Source organism: Lepidothrix coronata, unplaced genomic scaffold, assembly GCF_001604755.1.
Source record: "Lepidothrix coronata isolate B3197 unplaced genomic scaffold, Lepidothrix_coronata-1.0 Scaffold90, whole genome shotgun sequence".
Classification (NCBI taxonomy): Eukaryota; Metazoa; Chordata; class Aves; order Passeriformes; family Pipridae; genus Lepidothrix; species Lepidothrix coronata.
Genome location: NW_016690270.1, coordinates 2,104,647 through 2,126,106, shown reverse-complemented (window position 1 = coordinate 2,126,106; position 21,460 = coordinate 2,104,647). Strand labels below are relative to the sequence as shown.

The following is a 21,460-nucleotide window of genomic DNA, read 5'->3' as shown; positions in this document are numbered from 1 at the left end:
GTGCTCTGCTGCTCAACCCCGGGCGCTCCATCGAGGTTTGCTGTGTAGCATAACACGTACAAATACTCCCTGGGTGGAGTATGACTGTGAAATATTTAATACTCTGAAGTAGCCTGTGTAGATATTTCCCCTGAGCCCTTCCCCAGAGGGTGGTTTATGTTGAGCTGTGTGCACTCGCCCTGACCACTGAGTACAGTGACAGATCCAGACCTTTAATTCCAGATGAATTAAGTAGCACCACTGAAATGATTCCCCTGCCATCAACTCCCCTCGATTTTTTCTCTATGTTAATGTGATAATGTCTTACCTGTGTGTGATTTCTCCTTCCATAGACCTTGTATCTGTACTTCCTGTATCAGACTTAGCCATGTGGCCTTGGAATGCTAAGCAATGTATGGATGTACTGGGTGTAAATGTTTATATATTGTACAGCACCTTTATACAGACTTCTGAGGTTCTGACTAGAGAGAGACCTGTAAATCGCTCATTATTTTTTATATAGATATTAAAAACAAACTCCAGTTCGTGGCCTGTTGGTTCTGCACTGTATAAACCAGGTTCTTGGTTGGCTTTCAGGGGTGTGACCCCAGGTTTTACCCACAAACATGCTGCTCTTCTGGAAAACAAATGCAATTTATTATTGGAATTTTCCCTGACACCCTCCCCCCCTCCATTCAAACAGCAAATGCTCGACAAAGGTGGTATAAAAATCATCAGGTCCTGTAGAAAACAGTGGGTAATGATGAAATACTTGTCCTGTAGGTTTATTTGTATATTTTGCTATATAAAATTGTCATCTCCTTTTACATCTCACAACTTTTCCTTGTACAGAAAATAGCTGTAAACAATTTACTACCAAAAATGCTTCTGCCATCTTACCCTCCTGTGAAAGAATGAAGCTCTGAAAAGTTCCTCAGTTTTTGCTCTTTTCATTACTAATAAATAGAAGCTGATAGAGCCAGTGAAGGGAAATATAACAGAAGCTTTAAAATGTTTTCCTTCTCTCCTCTGCCCTTTCTAAACACGAACCTGAGGAGGTCTTTGCCAGAGCTGTTCTCAGGCAGGACAGGATGGAGTGGAGTGTTCCAGGGAACAGACCTGGCAAAATGTTCTACGGCTCATAAACACTTTCCCTGTAGTATCTGTGGAGAGGTTTTTCTCCTGTAATTAATGTTTTCAGAAAAATACTCATCATTTCTTCGCAGCAGCCCCAGCCTAAGCCAACAGCAGGACTCTGGTATTGCTGGAGTGGCAGCAGGGAGGGGTGGAATTCACATCCTGAGGTGGAATTCACATCCTGCAGCGGTTCAGGACAGAGGCAAAGCCTCAAGCACGTGGAGCTTTTGAGGATTGAGACTCTCCTCAGCACAGCCAGACAAGTGCAGCTAAGGATGATCGAGCTGCAATATTCCAGTGTAGCTCCAGGAAGGCTGACTGGGATGGGAGGGCTGACTCCCTCCTTGTCACATCCCAGGATTCAGGTTTTGCAGGAACGTGGCACCAGTCACAGCCATTGGTGTCCCTCCAGCTGCAGCTCTTGTATGGCTTCAGGGTTTGATGTCCCACACCAGTTCCTGCTGGTTTCAGTGCCAGCTGCCAGGATTTGGCCCCATTAATGCAGTTTTTCTGTGTGCATGCCATGGGATGACATCACTGTTGAGACCAGTTGGTTCTGGGTGGTGTAGAACAGTAAAGCAGAAAGAAAACTTCTGATAACACTGAGAATCTGTTTGAAAGCTGTAATTACAGACTTCCATCAGTTTTCTGCTTTCTGCCCACACCTGAGGTTCTCTTCTCTCTGGTGGAGATGCCCAGGGCTGATGTTCTGTCAGTTCATGGTTTAATTTTCCATAACTGCAGAGAGACAGAGTGTGAGTTTGGGTCTGACAGCCTTAGGTCTGCATGTTCTGTATCCACAGGTGAGAAAGTCTCCCTTCCCCATCCTGCTCTGCTCAGTGAGCTCCAGCAGGATGAGCCACAGGAGGACTGGGATAAAGGGAAGGAAGCCTGGATTCTAACAGCTTGACCTGAATACAAATTAAACTGGAGTCAGCCCTGTCCTTCCCCCCAGAACTGGCTCAGGGAGGTGGGGACTCACCCAGCAGAGTCTGGTCTCTGAATTACCAGTGCAAACCTTTCTGCTCAGGCAGGAGGAGTCTGAGGGGCCCCCAGAGCTGTTGCTGTTGGTTTGTAGAGGACACTTACTCTGATATTGAACCCTAGAAGGTCACTGATAACTCCTGAGACAGCAGAGAGGATGACAACCCGTGTGATGTTGTAGATCAGGGGGTTCATGGTCAGTCCATACAGCCTGAAGGGACTATCCAGTTCCTGCAGTGGAAGGACAAGGAAAGGAGTCCATTCACATTCACCAATAGCAAAGCAATTCATCCTCTGACTTTCAGCTTAACACTGGTGCTCCAACAGACTGTGCTGCCTCTGTCCTTTCTCAAATGCATGTACAGGAATTCCCACTCTGTTTCAGAGATGTTTCCTGCTGAATCCACAGTCTGTTCACAGCACTAATTAACCACAGTGGTCTTGTATTGCTCCATCTCATGTCACAGCTGTAGGAGCACAGAAAAACTCCCTCTGTGAGTGAGAGCCAGCTCTTACCTAATCAAGAGCCACATGGTATTGCCTTTAGGCACCACTTCCATAAAACTGAGCTGTTCAGAGTATCTTACCTTCAGCAGCTTTGTGGACAGTTTCAGAACATTGTTTACCAGAGACAGCTGCTCCTTCTTGTTTGGCTTCTTCTCCATCTTCAGGTACAAGTTTATCTGTGACAGACACCACAGACCAGGTGTTGATATCCCAGCACCAGCCCCCCAGTGATTCATTACTAAGGGAAACCAGAGCCATTTTTGCAGTCTGCTGTCACTCCTGAAGAAGTGAATTTAGCACTGATAACATCATTCTTTTTCCAATTGTTTTGGCTAACCCAGAGACAAAAACCATCCAGAACTTTAGAATCTGAGTCTGTCCCAACATCACCAGCTCACCCCTGCCCTGCTGTACAGTGCTTTGTTGCCTTCTGGCCAACACAAGGGTGGATTTCTAAATTTTGAAAGTTTGATTCCAGTGTTTAAGCTGGTTTCAAATACAGTAATTATATCCCAACAAAGGCAGAGGGAGAACAAGCTAAATGGAGTCACCTGCTCAGTGAGCAAGATGGAAATGTTACTGTATTTCTTGTTGGTTTCAGAGCCCAGAGATGCCAGACGTAGTAAAAAGAGAAGCAGTGCTGCCTCCCACATCAGGAACTCCCAGTTGTAAGCTGCATTTAGGAAGGTTTTGTGGCCCTTAAGAACCTGTATTGGGGGGAAAAAAAAGCACCACTGTCAATAGCAAGTTGCCTGTTCTTGGGAGAAGTGCACAAGCACTGCCCTTGCTCCTCCTCTGCCCAGCCCTCTGTGCTCTCCAGCACTGGCAGTTCCTCCACAAAGTGTAAATCATTCCTGTAATGAGGTCACAGTAAAAGGTCTTGTTTCTAACCTGGCTTTAGCTTGGAATTGATTTTTTCTGTCTGCTCAGAAAAGGAAAATTGTTCTTTCTCTTCCCTCCCTCTGACCAAATAACAGGGAATAAAGTGCCTTTCCTTGTCCCACTGGCAGCCTCAGACCTCCCCCCCAGCCAGAGGGAGCTGGTCCTGCCTTTCCCAGTATGGACTCACTGGGACTAACACAGCAGGACTGGGATTGTCATTCCTTCCTCTGGAAACCTGTGGCTTACAAAAACAGTCACAGCAGTGAGAGTATCTACGAACCATCAACCTCACTGCTACCAGAGCTGCACCCTCAGGTCAGGAACCTGCCTGAACACTGACCAAGGAATGGCTCCAGCATTAGCACTGCTGCCTGCAACAGCTTTAGGGAAGGTTAGAAGGTGTAACTAATAGTTCTTGAGCTGCTTTTCCACACAGTGGTTACAGAGGATGCTGCAATCAGCCCTCTGGAATAAAATGTCCTGTGAACACTTGAGGTCCTTGGGCAGAGTCTCCTCTCCTTTGTGCCCAAATGCCCATGTCCTGAAGTTTTCCTGATGATTATAAAACCCGAGATTTTCCCATGCAAGCAGAGAATGAATCTCTACTTCCAACTAAAGATTACAAAGCTTTTAAAAAATGCAACATTCTCTACAGTACTTTGGGGTCAAACAGCTCCAGGTCAAAAGCTCTTTGTATTCTGGGGAAAGAAAAGCCTCCAGCACTTGGAGAGATCTTCCCCTATTTTAAAAACCAGAGAGGTTAAAATCTCACCTGAGCACAGCATATAAAAGCAATTGAAAGAGCCAGCAAAAAGACTGAGGACACAACAACATCCACAGACCTCTGGGGGCCTCGTCTCTGTGGAAACAAGGACACGGGGTCAGGGCTGAGGTTGGGATGTGGAGCTGTGAAGCCAAAACTCACCACAAACAGCTGTAACTGTTACACCCTCTGTAATCACCAAACCCTGGATCAGAACCTTCAGATAGGAGCGAAGGGATAACCAGATCTTGATGTTCTCCACCTTCTTGAGCCTGAAGTGAGGAATTTCGTATTTCCTGGCTTTCCGAGCAGATGTGATGTGACTGAAAAGCTTGGCAAACAGAAACCTCTGCAGTTTAAAACAAAACACAGACACACACATAAATCAGTCTAAAACAAATCAGATTGACTGGGATTGTTAGGGGTACCTGGCAGAAAGGGTGACTGGGGAAGCCCCACATGAGACCTGGGTGCTCGACCTCTCTGGGAAATGGCAGCAGCTGTTTTTATAGAATTCCAGAATGGTTTGGGTTGGAAGGGACCTTAAAGCTCATCCACAACCCCCTGCCATGGGCAAGGACACCTTCTACTAGACCAGGTTGCTCCAAGCCCTGTCCAACCTGGCCTTGGACACTTCCAGGGATGGGGCAGCCACAGCTTCTCTGGGCACAGAGAGGGGACAGGGTGAGACCTTGGGGACAGGTGAGGGGGGTACAGGGGTCAGATTACACACTGACAGGTCAATAGGAGCCTTCCCAGGCTCCCCTCCCTGACCTTGGTTCCCTCACCAGCTCTGCCCCCTCAGCTGGCTGAGACCTGCTTGTCTTTGCAGGAGCAGGGGGGGTTTGATCCCCGCCCCAGGCTCAGGGAAGGCACCAGGACCTTCAAACCCACCTGTTTGTAGGTTCTCTCAGCAACACACATCATGAAGAAAAACATCCAGGTTAAGCACAGCCTTTCCAGGAAGTTGATGGCAGACAGGACAATGACAGGGGCGCTGGCAGGGGCTCCACAGAAGATGTACAAGAGCTCCTTGAGAGAAATGGAGCAGAGCTGCTCCAGGTTATCCAAGCGGAAGAGCCTGTAGAGGAAGGGCAGGAACGCCAATCCGATGGTGATGATGTTTCCCAGCATTTGATACCCCACTCCTTGCTGGTAGGCATTCACCTGGCAAGCAGGAACAAAACTGGGATGATTACCTGGGTTTTGCATCAAGGAAAAGGCCTGTTGTTGTGGCAGCAGCCACTCAGCCAAGCAGTCAGTTCCCCTTCCCAGGACAGAGCCTAAAATAGTCCCACCCATTTCAGTCCAAAGCCAACAGCAACCAGCCAATAAATAATCAAACCCCCACCCTCAGCACACTGCAGAGAAAACCAGCAATCACCAGCTGATAAGTCTTCAACAGACCTCAAAAACTGGGGTTTAGGGAAATTTTAGGAACAACTGTCTTTGCAGCTGGGGAGGGCCCAGTTTTGTACTGCACCTGATACTTGCACGTGTAACCATTTCCAGGGGCTTTGGTGGTTGATTTGAAGTGTGAGGGAGAGGCTGCAGTGCCACACCCCCCTTACCCTGCTCATGATAATCCCACTGATCTCCAGCACGGACATGTCCACCTTCTTGCAGTCGTTCCCCTCCCAGATCAGAGCACTCACTTTGGCAGATGCTGGGCTGGTGTTCTGCAGCCAGAACAAATGGTTCTATAAAAGAGAGAGCCATGCAAAAAGGTGGGTCTTCTCCTTCTGTCCTGCTAGTAAATAATGCTTTTTCCTGAATTAGATTGAGGGAGGATTCCAAATTTGGGGGATACCTGAGGGATAAATCATTGTCTTTGGCTGACAGGCTTTGTGTGCTGAGTCTGTTAAAGATATTTATACCTGCTTCACCCTCACTCTAATAGTATCTTAAAACTTCTAAACCAAGGGGAAATTTTTTGTTATTTATATTTTGAAAACAATAAATAAGAGCAATTCAGAAGACAAAAAGTCCTCATGAAAAGAAAGGACCTGTCAGACGAAAACTCACCAAGAAACTCACCTAGGAAAAAAAGAAGGAAACAATGAAATACTTTGCTTGGGATGAGATAAAACCACTGGGGAGGAGGGAGTTAATCATGATACTGTTTAGATCATTCCAGACTTCCATGTGATTCTGGTTGACAGAATGGTCCCTCCCAGCTTTTGGGTTGCTCAGGGAGGGAAAGGGGGAAGTATTCTCAGCTACTGGATGCACAGTGAACCGACCTGCTGGAAAACATCCTCCTTGGGGTCCCTGCGGGGGTCCCTGCCGGCGTCCTCGCTGTCGCTGGTGCAGGAGGAGCGGCACTCGGGGCCGTGCAGGAGGTCGTCCCACAGCATGTCCTCGGTCTCCGAGTCCTGCCGGGTGCTCTCCGAGTCCCGCCGGCTCACGCTGCAGCTCCGGGACCCCATGCCAAGGCAGGGCCTCGAGTCCTTCAGAGAGCAGCAAAATCTACACGGCACAGCCCCACACTCGCTTGGTAAAACCTCCTCCTCCTCCTCCTCCCCCTCAGTAATCAGCTTCCCGAGGGAATTAGAATTCCCGGGTTCACCCACCCCGATGGAAGTGGTTTAACACACTGTTATTCAGGGATAGTTTTGGGAAGAAGCATTTCTACATCAGAACTCACACAGACCCCATTAGTTCCTCACCATTCTTCTTTACAACTTTACAAAATAAAAGCTGACTTACTCCTTCAAATGTAAAACTTTTCTGCCTGTTCCATAATCTGAGATTTAATTTCTATTTTATATTAATTTATGGATTTTCATATTTATAATCTGATATTCACATATTTTATTTCTGTTTTATTTTCAGGTGGGGGAAGTGGCAGAGGCAAAAACAAAGTAATGAAGTGACTGGGTATATATCACAGAATAGATTTATTCCTTTATTATAGGAAATGGACTCAGTGATCCTTGTGGGTCTCTTTCAATTCAGAACATCCTCTGATTTTAAAATCAAAATTTATTAGCTTAAAAGCTACAGCACAGCACTGTCTCCCAACCACAAGAGCAATTGCAGCAATTCCAACAGGAGCAAACAGAGGCAGCTCAGAGCTGCCAACAGAGTTATTTGCTTGATTGTGTTTGTTTAACAAAGCAGCACAGTTCTGAACAACGTTTACAAAGCTGCCAATGAACAGGGAGGGAGGGAAGTCACACCTTGTACCTGAAAATTCAGAAGCACAAACATTTAATAACTGTCTGTTCAGATGGAGGGGGGTTGGGAGGAGATGAGCTCTAAGGTCCCTTCCAACCCAACCCATTCCATGATTCTGTGACAGGAAGGATGTCCCTGCACGGGCCAGGCCCGGGAAAGCTCCCTCTCTTGACTTTCTGACCATACCTGAACATACAACGTAGATTCCAGTTCCGATTCCACGACACTGTCAGAGTCTCTGGCACCTTTCAGGGCTTGCTTGACCTGCCAAAACCAAAGGAAAACCAGCTCATTATCCATAGCAAAATAAAGTGTGGGAAATGGCACAAGTTCCACGTGGGTACCTGCGAGACAGCCTGGTTCAGAGAAGGCAGAGGCCTCTTCTTCTCCTCGTAGCTGTTGTCACTGGAGGCCCCTTCCATGCTCCGGCGTAACAGGACCCTTTGTGCCACGGCCCCGGCGTCCTCCTCGCTCGACAGCTCGTCCGAAATGCCATCCCTGTTGGTGCCTTCATCCTGGAAAGGCACAGCCAAAGCCAGGCTGAGGCACCACAGAGGGCCAGCCTGAGTCACACGGAAGGCTCAAAGCTGCAGCTTTGCTCCCCTGGCACACCCAGCCAGCCCTCACTCCTGCAAAGGCAGGGGATCCCCACAGAGCACACTCGGCATCGCAGAGACTTCAGAGATTTTAACTCGTCCCCCCATCCCTGTCTTGCCCCAGATATAGTGAGAGGTAATTTTGGGTGGATGGAGGTGGATTTGGGGCAAGGGCAGGAAGAGGGGGAGGCAGCAGCAGCTCTTGGCTGTGTCTTAAATCTGTTTTCCTGTGCTTAAGGCTGCTGGTGGCTCAGAGACCTGGAAATCTGGGCTGTGTCCCTACACAGAGCTCTGTCCCTCTCCAAATGCCTTCCCAGAGAGGAGTTGGGATGGCACAGTATGACAGAATTCTGCACAGATTCTATTCCAAGTTCCTTATGTGGGAGTTAACACACCACCAACCAAGAAGAGCCTCAAAAGTGACTCCCCAAATCTCTGTGTTTCAGAGATTTTCAACAGAGGTCACAATCCTTTAACTCTTTCTCTCTCCCCAAGGGCTGTTTCAGTTTTTCCTGCCTCCCCTCTGCAAGGATATTGTGGGGAACTGATTGCAAGGCCAATTATTTCACAGAACTGCCTTTGAAAATTCCCAATTTGTTTATTTTTAATCGTTATCAGCACTCTCCCTTAACTGAACATCTTGGGATCAGAAGTCTCAACAATTAAATGAACACAGACATTTCCAGGACTGTCTGTGTGTGATGTACTGGCCAAGCAACCTGGTCTAGTGGGGAAGTGATCCCTGCCCAGGGCAGGGGGTGGAATGAGATGAGCTTTAAGGTCCTTTCCAACCCAAACCAGTCTGGGATTCTATCCTATGATTCTATGAAAAGATGCTGACAGCAAAGCACCAGCACCATGTCAGCTGGTGAATGAGAGGCAGAAAGGGGGTTTAGGTCCCCTAAAGATTAGCAGAAGGAGGGAGAATCTTATGTTAGTTCAAACCATACAGTGAAGTACCAACACACTTCTGGGCACACAGAGAATACACTGAGACTGTGACTCCAGAGGGGTTTCCTCTGGCAGTACCTGCTGGCTCTTCTCCCCGTCAGAAAGTTTACTTTTCTCTTTGGAGTGCAGCAGCCTGTGCTCAGATCTGGCCTGCCTGGGTTTAATGCCATCACCCACAACACTCACACCACTCTCTGTCTCGGTCCCTTTCTCAGCTACCAACTTCACTCTTCTGTTCCTATGAGAGAAAACACAATAAAACACTTTTATGTCAGAGAAAAACTCTTTGGAGTAAAACATCTTTCACTTGCCATACAGGTGCAGCATCAAACAAGATACCTGAGGGATAAATCATTGTCTTGGCTGACAGGCTTTGTGTGCTGAGTCTGTTAAAGGTATTTATACCTGCTTCACCCTCACTCTAATAGTATCTCAAAATTTCTAAACCAAGGGGAAACTTTTCATTATTTGTATTTTGAAAATAAATAAATAAATAAATAAATAAATAAATAAATTCAGAAGACAAAAAGTCCTCATGAAGAGAAAGGACCTGTCAGCTGAAAGCTCACCAAGAAACTCACCTAGGAAAAAAAGAAGGAAACAATGAAATATTATCCCATACAATCTCTCCTCCTTTTCCTTGAGTTATTTTTAGAAAAGGAAGGTGGCAAAGTGAGTCCAAGCAAGTTAAACCAGAAGACACAATTGCTTCTGGAAATGAGGTAAAACAGCAATATCATTTCAGCACAAAATCGAATAAGGTCACTTATCTGATAAATAAAAATAAGCTCCACCACGGTCTGCATCTCATCTAACGCTTGGTTTCACATGATCTCATTTTACATGATCTAATAAGAACATTCTAAATATTGCTGAGGAGCCAGCCTCCTACAGCAGGAGGAATGCTCTAATTCAGAACAAGCCAGCTGGCAGGCTGTGGGGCTGGCAGTGACAGCCCACTCTGGGTGCTCATTTTCCAGGGGTCAAATTGTCCCCACAAACCCAGCGGGGCTCACGTACCTCCTTTGGAAAAGCAGGCTGGATAAACTGCTAAGGACTGATGCAGAGCCAGGCTGCTCTTCCTTGCTGCTTTTGTCAGAAGACCAACTGTTCCCATCCACGCCCACAGACTTGCGTAATTTCCTGATTTTTAAGAAAAGGACAATTAAATTTGTACAACACACATGACTTTCTGGTGTTTCTTAAAATATCTGAATGAGATTTGAACAGCTTTTTAGATGCTATTTTTCTTAAGTTGTACAGACTAAAGAAACAAACAAGTTTTATTTGGATTAAGCAAATGTTATAATTTAATTTAATTATTAATTTATCTAATTTTACTTTAATTTCATAATAATTTCTAGATAATAATTTATAATATAATAACTTGTGCTTGCTAATTTATAGTAATAATTTACAAATTTATAAATATAATATTTACACTTTATTATCATATTATAATTATAATGATTATTAATATTATAATATAGATAATGTAATACATTGCTTTGTTTATTAATATATTAATACTATATTAATTTGGTAATATTATAGTAATATATTATATCTTATATATTTCTAATTGATATAATTAATATAATTATAATATTTCTAATTTATACTTAATATTGATATATTATATTTGTAATTTATACATTATTTGTAATTTATAATAATTTATAGTTAATTTTATAATAATTTTCTAATAACTTTGTAATTCTAATTTATCATAATTTATTATTAATTTTACAATAATCTTCTAATGTTTTTATAATTTTAATTTAACTTCAATTTAATTTTATACAAATTTTATGAATACTTCCATAACCACTTTATCATTCATTTATTTAATTAAATTTTTTTATTTAATATAAGTTTTATTCGGATTAACAGAATATACCCCCAGGGCATCGCCAGGAAAGGTTCAACAGGCAAAACGTGGGGAAAACCTTTGCTGCAGCAATCCAGAGGAGCCAAAACTCAACCCACCTGCCCCCCCTGCTGTCCCCCGGCTGCGGTGCCACCCCTGGTCCCTCACCTGCGACGCCGGCTCAGCCCGTTGCTCCCGGCAGGTCTGTTCACCTGCGTGGACACGATCTGGCAGTGAACTGTCCCCAGCAGCAGCATCAGGCACAGGGGGCCCATCACCTCGCTGGCACTCCCCGCGGGCACCAGGAGGTAGAGCAGCACCGCCACCACTGGGGAGGAGCAAACGGCCCCAGTCAGAGGAGCTTCGAGGTCCCTCCGACCCAAAGCAGCCTGGGATTCTACTCCAGGAAAAGCTGCTGGCAGCAAAGCACCAGCACCGTGAGGCAGAAAGGGCTTTTAGGTTCCCTTAATGCAGGTAAAGATGAGCACCTTGTATTAGATCAAACCATACAGTTGTGACCCAGCACGACCCAGTTCTTCTGTCTTAACTATTTACTTTTACCCTGCTTTATTTTGTAATTATTATTTAATTTCTGCAAATGCTGGTGCCACACGTCTTGAAATGTACATTAAGTAGGTTCCAGATATGATCCTTATGTTTTAACCTAATGACTACAAAATCCCTAAGGTTGGAAAAGCCCTTGGAGACCAGAGTCCAACTGTTCCCACAGCACTGCCAGGTCCACCACTACCCCATGTCCCCAATCCACACATTTGTTGGCATCACATTCCTTGCAGAACAAGGATTATGGCATGGTTTGCTCCCACCCTCACCTTGCATAACATAGAGCACCAGGAGCCAGGTAAAAATCCTCTGGGAAGTGACCTGTATCCACCACTGACTGAACAAGGGGAAAAACACAACTCTCACAATCCCCTTCCGCGTTAGCGACGTCCAGGGAATTTCAGGCTTGGCTTTGGCGAAGGTAGAGCCTGGAATTAAAGGGAAAACAATCCACCATTAATTGTGAATCACAAGAGTCCCCTCACTGATGAGTTCCCCCTTTGGGCAGCCCAGTTTCAGGCACCTGCCTGAGCTCCAGAGCCCCAACAGGCACAGCTAAAGCAGCCTCTTGTCTGATCTCAGGGCACTGGCTCTGCCCCTTCCCTGCCCACCCAAACCTGCTCCCACCACCACCCAGTTCTGCTGAACGCCCCCTGAACTCCTCCTGTCTCTGCTCTCAGGATTTCAACACCCCTTTTGCCCCAGGGCTCACAGGCAGGGGCACCCCTGGAAGCACAGGCAGGTTCTGCTTCCCCCGCCCTGCCCCAAGCCCTAGGATCATGGAATATCCTGAGCTGGGAGGGACGCACAGGGATCACCCAGTCCAGCTCCTGGCCCTGCACAGGACACCCCAAAATCCCACCCTGTCCCTGAGAGCGTTGGCCAAACACTCCCGGAGCTCTGGCAGCCTTGGGGCTGTGCCCTTTGCCCTGGGGAGCCTGGGCAGCGCCCAACCACCCTCTGGGGGAAGAACCTTTTCCTGATACCCAACCTAACCCCGCCCTGGCACAGCTCCAGCCATCCCCTCGGTGCCCCAGAGCCGCGCCTCCACACCGGGCCCCGCTCACCGCTGATCAGATCCACGTCGATGAGGTCGGGCTGGATGTGCCCCTTCTTCTTCGGCTTGTTCTTGAAGCCCTGCGGGGCGGGACACACGGCCGGCTCAGCGGCGAGGGGCCCGGCCCTTACCCACCCCCCGCCCCCGCCGCCGGTACCTTCATCTGTGTCTGCTCCACGGCCTTCTCCCATATCTGCTGGTCGTAGGCCCCGATCTGCGGGGAGAGGAGGCTGAGAGCACGGCCGGGCCCGCGCCCTCCCGCGCCGCGCCGCACTCACCTTCTTCTGGTACCATGAAATGGCATCGCGACAGGCCATGGGGGGCGGCGGGACCGGCCCTGTCCCGGGACCGACCCCCGGGACCGACCCCGGCCCCGTTACCCTGGAAACCACCCGGCGCTCGACTCGCTCCGCCTGCTGCCCCCCCTCCTGCCCAGGCAGCATCAGCCGAGCGCCGAGCGCCACCCCCCCCCAGCCCCCCCCCCCTTGCAAGCCCGCGCAGGAAAGAAGCGCCCAGGCGGGTTTTTAAAGGACAAAATCAGACTTTTTGTTTATTAAAAAAATACTTTACAGGAAAAAAATTTCTATGCATTCCGCCGGACTATTTTACAAAGAAATAGCTTAACAGTTTGACACTGGTGTATACAGTCAGCTACCGACGGCGCGGGGGGGCCGCGGGGCCGCCCCCGCACACGCGCCAAGGGCAATAAATACAACTAAGGCCGCACAAAGCAAACAGTCGTCCAGGCAATTGTACACGTCCTCTGCAGGCAGAGACCTCGGATAAATTAAAACCACAGAGAAAACAAAAATAATCATCGTAGCTGCCAATCAAATCAAATGAAATCACCAAACAGCAATACAGGAGTCGGCATCTTTACATGTTGTACAGAGAAATCGGGAGGGGCTGGGGGTGTTCGTGTGAATGCTCGCAGCGCCCTGGACGCTGCTCAGAGCACGGGTCACATCCCTGGGCAGCACAAGAAGGTCCAGAACAGGCTCTGGGGGAGAACAAACAATCCTTCTCCTCCTCTCCCGCCCCCGCAGCCAGCGCAGAGCTGCCAAGGCTCAGCACCCCTCGGGAACTGCAGCTCCAGAGTTTATCTGGATTCAGACCGATGAAGGGCTTGGGGAAAGCTCTGACACTTTGCCTCGTCCAAGGGAACTGAAGTGTAACCTGGCAGAGCACAGCCCAGCCCTTTTTCTGGACCTACACCCGTGAGAAGTGTTCCTTATAAATCCCCTGCGAACACCTCGTGTGTGTCCCCTCCTTCCTGGAAAGGACCATGTCAGGTGTCTGCACAAAATGACTTGGAGCTTGTCTAAGGAGAGAGGAAACCGAAGCCAGCCGGCATTTCAGCTTTAAATTGCACTTGCAATCCCTTTCTAGCACTGCCTTCAACCCTATAATGTTTTAATCCCCAGAACTTTTAAATAAAGTAGGGCCCAAGCTCAGTTCTACGTCTCAAAGCTGAGCCCTCTATGGACAGAGCACTTGGGCAGTGACAGTTTTCTCCAGCATAAAGCAGGAGCATTTTCTACCCGTCACCTGACACATATCACAGAGCAGATCCTCATAAATGGAAAACTGAGGATTTACAGTAACAGACCAGCACATTCATATTTGGGAACTGTATCTATCTGGGTTCCACTGAGAACCAGAGAATCTAAATGGGTTGGAAGGGACTTTAAACTCATCTTGTTCTACCCCCTGCCATGGGCAGGGACACCTCCCACTAGACCAGGTTGCTCCAACCTGGCCTCGGACACTTCCAGGGTTGTGGCATCCACAACCTCCCTGGGCAACCTGTGCCAGTGTCTCACCACCCTCACAGTGAAGTTTTCTTTCCTAATAACTAATCTAAACTTCCCCTTTCAGTCTGTCCCCATTCCCCCTCATCCTGTCACTCCAGTTCCTGATGAAAAGTCCCTCTTTGTCTTCCCTGTAGGTCCCTTCAGATCCTGGAAGGAGCTGTGAGATCTCCATGCTCCTCTTCTCCAAGCTGAGCAGCCCCGACTTTCTCAGCCTGTCTTAGAACAACCCTTAATTATCTCATTAAGGAGGCTGCTCCAAGAAATCTTAGAGGAATTCAAATAGCAGCTATTTAACATGAGATATTCAGAAATATTTACTTCACCCTACCCAGAGATTTCTTCTGCTCAAACAGTAAAGTGGCTTAAACTCGTTTCTTCATCTCTAAACAGCTGCAGCTCACTAAAATCAGTGTCCCACAGGTCTTGTTCTGGAAAACATTTGCACCTGTGCCATCAGGGCCTTGTTCTGACTCTGCTCTGCTGTTTTCAGTGCAACTGAAGCAATGGCTGGACAGTGACCAGCTTCCCAAGCAATCCCTGTTGTACTTTACATCCAGAGGTGAGGCCGAGTTTGAAAGTCTGTCAGTCTGGTTAAAGCACAACAGAGGTGAGCATGGATTTAGTAAGAGGTTCTCAAACAGCCCCTCTCTCCCTGAATCTTCCAAACATGCATCAGCAACATTCAGGTCGTCCAAAGATACCTTTTTTAACGTGCATTTTAATCTGACATTAGGCTTTAGGTTAGTAATTGAGCAGAGCACAGAGAGCAGGATGCTATTGGTCATGTCCCTCCACCCAAGAGGCAGTCAGAGCATTTTCCAGGTATTTCAGGCTGTTGTCACAGATTTCACTAAAGCTACAGTTTGGAAAGTAACATCAACCACTCTGGTCTTAACTCATTCCTTTGAAAACACGCTACTAGAATTTACAGTGGATTTCCAAATGGATTCCCTCTTCACTCTGTTTTAATTTCCCCAATAAAAGAGACAAGTGGGTCAACGGGGACTCAATCTGTTTATTCTGCCTTTGAAGTCAAGCTTGTGGTCTCTGCAGGTTTGTCAGTTCCTGAGTGATCAGTGCTGGCTGCCAGGGAAGGGCCACCTCAGGATGTGCCTGCACTGCCAGGGCTGAGGAGCAGCACGGGAAGGGTGGAACGGGCACTTGGAAGACTCGCAGACTCGGTCAAAAGGAAAGAACAACCCTTGGGAAATACAACCTCTGAATGTGAAGGATGAACTGAAAGCGCTATTGCCTGTGAGGAATTTTACTTTGCACAACCCTTAAAGCTATGAAATTCCTCTCAACATAAAAAGTGGAAAAAAACCCACCAGAGAAGTGACGGCTCGTTTCGGAACCGCGCTGAGTCATCTAGAATTTCTGCTAAGATTAAATTACACCCCTGCATGAATCACATTACTTCTCATCATAAAAGCTTTCCATTCTAACACCTTATTTACACAGATTACTAAACGAGTCACTACCACTTCAATCTGTAAATTAGTTTTAAAATTGAAATATTTCCTAGTCCTCATTTTTGTACCGAAGACAATACATACATACACATAAGGAGTAATACAGGTTCTAACTAATCACTGCAGTATCTTCTGAGGATTATTTCTCTATCAGTTTAAAATAGTGACCTCTACACTGAGGTGCTAATATGTATATAAAAGCCTACACAAACAATATTGCACAAAGTAAGATTTATAATAGAGTAACATATTTTAGAGACCCTTATAAAGAGAAGAGTAATAATTGATATTAAAAAGATGCATCCAGAACTAACACAGCATCTTTGCTTTTGTCTAGTCTAACATAGTGTTTCAAATCTTTCCTACCCCAGTGAGGATTAGAACAAATAAAGTTATCTGGAGACAGCTTAAGTTGCACCAAAACCCAACTTGTACTCTAGATGTGGGGGAAGGGGGAGGGAGAGGGAAAAGGGACAGGACTTTTCCTTTTGATGACTGGAAAGGGCAGTAATAAATGGGGTGAGTGAAAGTCAAATACAGATTACACGTCAACATCCAGAAATATTGAAAGATTGTTTAAAAACTGTTGATAGCTGACACTCTACACATTGAGCACGTGCCACTGATTTTTCCACAGTAACTGGGTGCCCAGGAGCTACACATGGAAAAAGCAGTCCAATGCCATAATACTTTTTATTTGTGAAATACTAATACAGAACTTACACAGTAAGGCTGTCCTTATTCTAGGAAGTCAGGTATCAACTCAATGCTTATTATATTAAGTGCATCAGTACAAGGGAAAGTGTGGATCCATTGGACACGTTACGACCCGATCAAAACAAGCTGCCAAGTTGGTTAAGTATTTTAAAGCCTTAAAGTGCTCAAAGATAGCAGTTTCCTCCACAAGACTACCAATAGGTTCTCTAATTTTGACACTAGTATTTACCACGTTCAGGGAAGATGTATTTTGGAAGCAAAAACCCTCACACCAAACAACATAAGCAGTGCTATGAGAAGTGTTAGGTCAGTAAGTCATTGCATTTCAACAGGATCAGACACTTGCTTCAGTTCACTTTACAGGTCACCCTTGTAGGAACTGTGAGAAACATCAATTTCTATAGCTTGTATATAAACCAACATGTCAAGAACAGACATACCAAAAATTCCACAAATCATCAAAAGTGCTGTGCTTTCTCTATTTTTTCTTTTTCTTTTCTTTTTTTTTTTTTTTTTTTTTTTTTTTTTTTACTTTTTTTTTAAGCAATTAAAATGGAGATGGAGAAGTCACTTTGCAAGTCTTCTACAAAAGCATCACTTTCTGGTGAAGATTAGAGATAAAGTAAAAGTAGGGAAATAACACTGACCAATGGAGTTCAACCATTTCATGTTCCTGGAGGAATTTCAATCTGACTTTGAGAAGATATTCAACATCTCTTTACTTAAACAGAAAGAAGTGGTAGACCACTGTTACAGGTTGTACTAAGGGGTTAAAATACAACTTGAATTTTGCATAATCTGTGTAAAAAAGATATGCTTGACATTTTGGAATGTCACCTTTCTTTATAGAATTATAGGCAAGATTTCTCCAATAAAACATAAGCCAGTTATAAAACTATAACTTCACATCAAAATTTTAAAAAGTTGTTAAAAAAACATTTGATTATATACATATCACACAGAAGAGCCTGCATGATCCTGTGGATTGTGTTGCTGATCAGACTCTATTTTAAAACCTGGAAGGGGCTGGGCCACCTGATCTGGTTGCACGAGTCCTGATATTGAAGAAACAGAGGAGGAGAGCACCCCTGGGGTAAGCTGAACTTCTATACCTGGGTCTTCAGACTCTATTTTTACACTCACACCTTGGGGTTCACCTTCTGCCTCTGTCTTTCCAGGAATATTACTGTTGAGGCTTGAATTGCTGTCTGCATTTGGAGAATTCTCCCCCACCACGGGGTGATACTGTTTAAGTCTGATGTGCCAGGCTAAGCTGCAGACTGCTGACACTGTTTTGAACTGATGAATGACATTTCTAGGGATGAAGTAGATGTCATTGTCACACAACTGAATTCTAGCATAGCGAATGCCTTCCCGTCTCATTTGGTTTAGTTTGGCTTCGTCCACCCATTGAACACACTGGGAGAAGGAGAGATGGGAAAGTTAGTGGTAGACTCTTCAAACAGTTCAAGTATCCTCCTGTTTTCAACTTAATTCACGTCTAAATCGGAATGTTTCTGTTTTGTGGGTAAAAATTCGAATTTAACTGAGGATTGGATGTTTAAAGCACAATTTAGCCAACGTGCACATCTTGGGAGAGGAGAATGAAGTGAAGAGGATTCTGTGGTTACAGTTGAAAACAGTAGGTGTGACATGGGCTGCATTGTTTGGGCTGACAGGACTGAGCTGAGATGTCTCCACCTCTTAAGACAACATCAGACATTAGAAAAAGCAGGAACAGGCACACATGACCTCTTAATCAACACACTGTTTCTACAGCACATACTGTGACTCACAGCATAAATCCCAGCTTAGAGGAAAGGAAAAGGTCCCTTCCAACTGAACTATTCTATCCTGAAACACAAGGAAATTGCCCAAGAGAGTGAGAACTGGGGATACCAAAGAGCTGGCTATAGAGAGAACCTGAGATCTGCCAGAAACTACTCCCAGAACACTAAGAATGAGCTGCCACGAGGGAAGATCCAATACCTGTGACACTGGAGGTTCATGTAGGTCCAGCTGAAGTCTCTGCACAACATCAGTGAAGTCTTCAGCATGAAAGCAAACCACATCTTTGGTTATACGAGGCTGGTCACTCCTAGAAAAGATGAGAATTCCAGGAATTTTTAGAGAATTTGAATTACAGCTCTTTCCAGCAGAAAGCTTCACTGAACCAACAGCCTTCCTCAGTTCTACACTGTGCACAAAGTCTCATCTCTTCTCAATACATGTATTTTGAAAAAGGGGTATAATTCACAGATTTCTCTTTTTTCCCCACTTCTTTCTTGCTGCCCTCACACCAGAAGTGATGTTTTCAGGGACAATATACCAAAATGATCAAGAACTAGGTTCAAAACGCCACTACTTAAGTTCTCTGTGTTCTAGGAACCACAGTTTGCCTCAATTCTTCCATTTTATAATTGGACAGAATAATTCTGCATTAAAGGAAAAATGTAAAATAACCAAGTAACTCTGCAGCTGAAGCAACGAGGAGCTGGATTTTATTCAGCAGCTGTGAACCAGAGTGAAGGAAGTCCTGGCACCTTTTATTCATACAAAAATCTAATGATATTGCTAATGATGCAATCCAATTCCCACTGTAATTTCTGGCAATTACAGTGATGCAAGTCTAGTTTCTCTGCAAGGTCACCAGCAATATCCTGGGTACACGACCTGAGAAGGCACTGCAGCTGTGAAATTAATTACACTGAGTTCTTAGATTACTGTTACAGAAGCTGGAATTAATACACCTGCTCAGGAAATGAACTATCAGGGATGATGGTCCAGGCATGGTATTTTGAGGCTTTTATATATCACTAAAATATTCTGCAAACTGCTGTTGCAATCTTTTAATGCCTCAAGAGGGGAAAATAGCAGGTATATAGCTTGTGGTTTTCAGCACTAGGCAGCTTTTACCTTATTAGATAAAAATCAGATTTCTGATTAGGCTTGTTTTCCAAGGAATTTTTTTTTTTTTTTTTTAAAGAGAAGGTGTAGAACAGCTGCATTCCAGCAGCACTTACCATTCCCCAAACTGCACAGCCTTCAGGACCCCGACAGCAGCCGTGCTCTGCCAGTCAAAGCCTTGCCCCACGTGGTCGGCGTGAGCTCTCGTCCTGTCCTCAAACAGGACCTCGCGGGGCTCGCTGGTCCGAGGTAGGTACTGCAGGTTCTTTATCTCGTTCATTGACCTGTAATGTCATAAAAACACACACTGAAAAATGCTTCAGACTCCTCAGAGATAAACATTTGTGTCAGTGTAATCTGAAATGCCTGCTGAAGGCTTGAAAAGAACAAAGCGCTTCCCTCCGATTTCTTCTCGGTTTTGTTTTGACCTTTTGCTGAATAAAAACAGCAAAATACAATTCAGGTTATGAGATCAAACTTCATAAACCAAATCCAATCACTCACGCTGCAAGGGTTCCTCCAGGAATTGAATGGTATGTAAAATAGAGCTATCTTAATAGAACCTGAACTTCAATTATTTGGGAGTGCATCGAAAAATCCTCCCTGAAATGACAATTAAAATATGCTTCCAAGTCTCCTGAAATTTGTTCTTTTTCTGAGAAACATGTAAGTACACTCCAATATTTCTTGAGCAGGCAGACAGTACTACAAGTGCTTTAGCACTAACATTAAAATGCAGCACGAGCAGTGTAAGGATCTCTGCTGTTTTAGAGCTGCCCTCACCACAGAAATAAGATGAATAAAATAAGCCTCCTGAAGGATAATGAAAGAGGTTTTTAATCTTAAGAAAGCACTGATCTAGGACATAAAAGTGGTGAAAGAAGATAACCATCACAAGCAACATTTGTTTTATCAGCTGAGCCAAGCTGAAACAAAACCGAAAGTGAAGCTTAAATCCGAATTAGTCATCTGAAGGACCATTTACACATCAAGTACTTTGCTTTTGTTCTCAAATCTAACACAGACATGACTGCAATGGTTTTCTTCTCTCACTCGAGGCAAACCAAGCCTTACCGGCGCCGTTTGAAGGGCGATTTTGGCATATCAGCTGTGGGGATCATCTGCTCTCCTGGTCTCACCCACATGATGGGCCCGTCATCGCTCTGGGACCGGCACTGAAGTCGGAGACTAGAAAGAGTCCCCCAGGGCAGAGTCATCTAAAAAGACAAGAGAAAACAAAACAACCCACAAAACACACATAACACAAAACACTGGGTGAGATAGAAAAATTAAATGACGCCTTTGGTAAAACTGGTTCAAATTTGCTGTCAAAAGAATTGCATAGAAACTAAATAAGTTTGAGAGGTAAAATATAGTCTGAGCTAACTTTATCAAATTCAGTTTTCAGGGAAGCACAGAATTATGTAGTGCATATATATGATAAACTATATTTTTTTAATTATTTACACAATTGTAGCTACCTTATTCCACACCTCTCAACCTCAGTAGCCCAAACAAGCACATCAATAAAGAAAACACCTTTTGGTTTCTAATTACTTTGAAATATGTGAAACCTAGTAATTGCTTAAATATCTGCAGTGCTCTGGACAAACCACAAGTTGCTGCTTACTCTAAGAAACGGAGATTCTTCCAACATATCTAGAAATTCTGGGAAGTAGTCCCCCACTTCTTCATCCACTGCTCCGACCAGGCTGATCTGCCGCATGGGTCCTGCTCTGTAGGTGCCACAGCAGTACGTCCGATTGACCTGGGGGCCCAGAGAGGAAACACAACACCACCACAGCTTTAGTTCTGCTGCAGGAGAGTCAAACTAACCCAACACACCGGGCCACAGCTGGACTCATCTACCTCTGTTTCAGTAGCTGTGCCCTTGGGGATTGTTTAGAACACGTGCCCACAGGGCATCCCAAGAGAAACAACTCCTGCCTGCACTCCTGACAGGAAATCCTTCTCCAGTTTGAATAACAGCAAGTGAGTATTTGACTAATTCAGGAACAATTCAACACTTCCAGGCTGACTTGAGAAAACAACCACACAAGGTTTCCTTGTGACTCAGTCT

The 21,460-nt window shown here is 45.4% G+C and overlaps 1 protein-coding gene across 7 annotated transcripts in view; it reads right to left on the bottom strand.

The window, feature by feature from the left end:
• Nucleotides 1–666: 666 nt before the first annotated feature.
• The window catches only part of LOC108500434 (putative homeodomain transcription factor 1), a 30,251-nt gene continuing 9,457 nt past the window's right edge, over nucleotides 667–21,460 (bottom strand). For 4 of the 7 annotated variants that reach the window (XM_017821353.1, XM_017821350.1, XM_017821356.1 and 1 more), the window contains exons 3-23: nucleotides 21,011–21,148; nucleotides 20,455–20,597; nucleotides 19,497–19,664; nucleotides 18,463–18,571; nucleotides 12,628–12,684; nucleotides 12,481–12,550; nucleotides 11,683–11,841; nucleotides 11,018–11,177; nucleotides 10,000–10,122; nucleotides 9,058–9,217; nucleotides 7,777–7,947; nucleotides 7,619–7,696; nucleotides 6,496–6,702; nucleotides 5,824–5,952; nucleotides 5,147–5,419; nucleotides 4,470–4,601; nucleotides 4,262–4,348; nucleotides 3,159–3,314; nucleotides 2,688–2,783; nucleotides 2,206–2,331; nucleotides 670–1,854 (exon numbers count right to left, since the gene is read on the bottom strand). In XM_017821353.1, the coding sequence (XP_017676842.1) occupies nucleotides 1,834–1,854; nucleotides 2,206–2,331; nucleotides 2,688–2,783; nucleotides 3,159–3,314; nucleotides 4,262–4,348; nucleotides 4,470–4,601; nucleotides 5,147–5,419; nucleotides 5,824–5,952; nucleotides 6,496–6,702; nucleotides 7,619–7,696; nucleotides 7,777–7,947; nucleotides 9,058–9,217; nucleotides 10,000–10,122; nucleotides 11,018–11,177; nucleotides 11,683–11,841; nucleotides 12,481–12,550; nucleotides 12,628–12,684; nucleotides 18,463–18,571; nucleotides 19,497–19,664; nucleotides 20,455–20,597; nucleotides 21,011–21,148 (2,763 nt within the window). In that variant the 3' untranslated portion in view covers nucleotides 670–1,833. Of the gene's footprint in view, nucleotides 1,855–2,205; nucleotides 2,332–2,687; nucleotides 2,784–3,158; nucleotides 3,315–4,261; nucleotides 4,349–4,469; nucleotides 4,602–5,146; nucleotides 5,420–5,823; nucleotides 5,953–6,495; nucleotides 6,703–7,618; nucleotides 7,697–7,776; nucleotides 7,948–9,057; nucleotides 9,218–9,999; nucleotides 10,123–11,017; nucleotides 11,178–11,682; nucleotides 11,842–12,480; nucleotides 12,551–12,627; nucleotides 12,685–12,748; nucleotides 12,882–18,462; nucleotides 18,572–19,496; nucleotides 19,665–20,454; nucleotides 20,598–21,010; nucleotides 21,149–21,460 lie in introns of those variants that run through there. The other 3 variants (XM_017821352.1, XM_017821351.1, XM_017821357.1) reach the window with 3 other exon arrangements.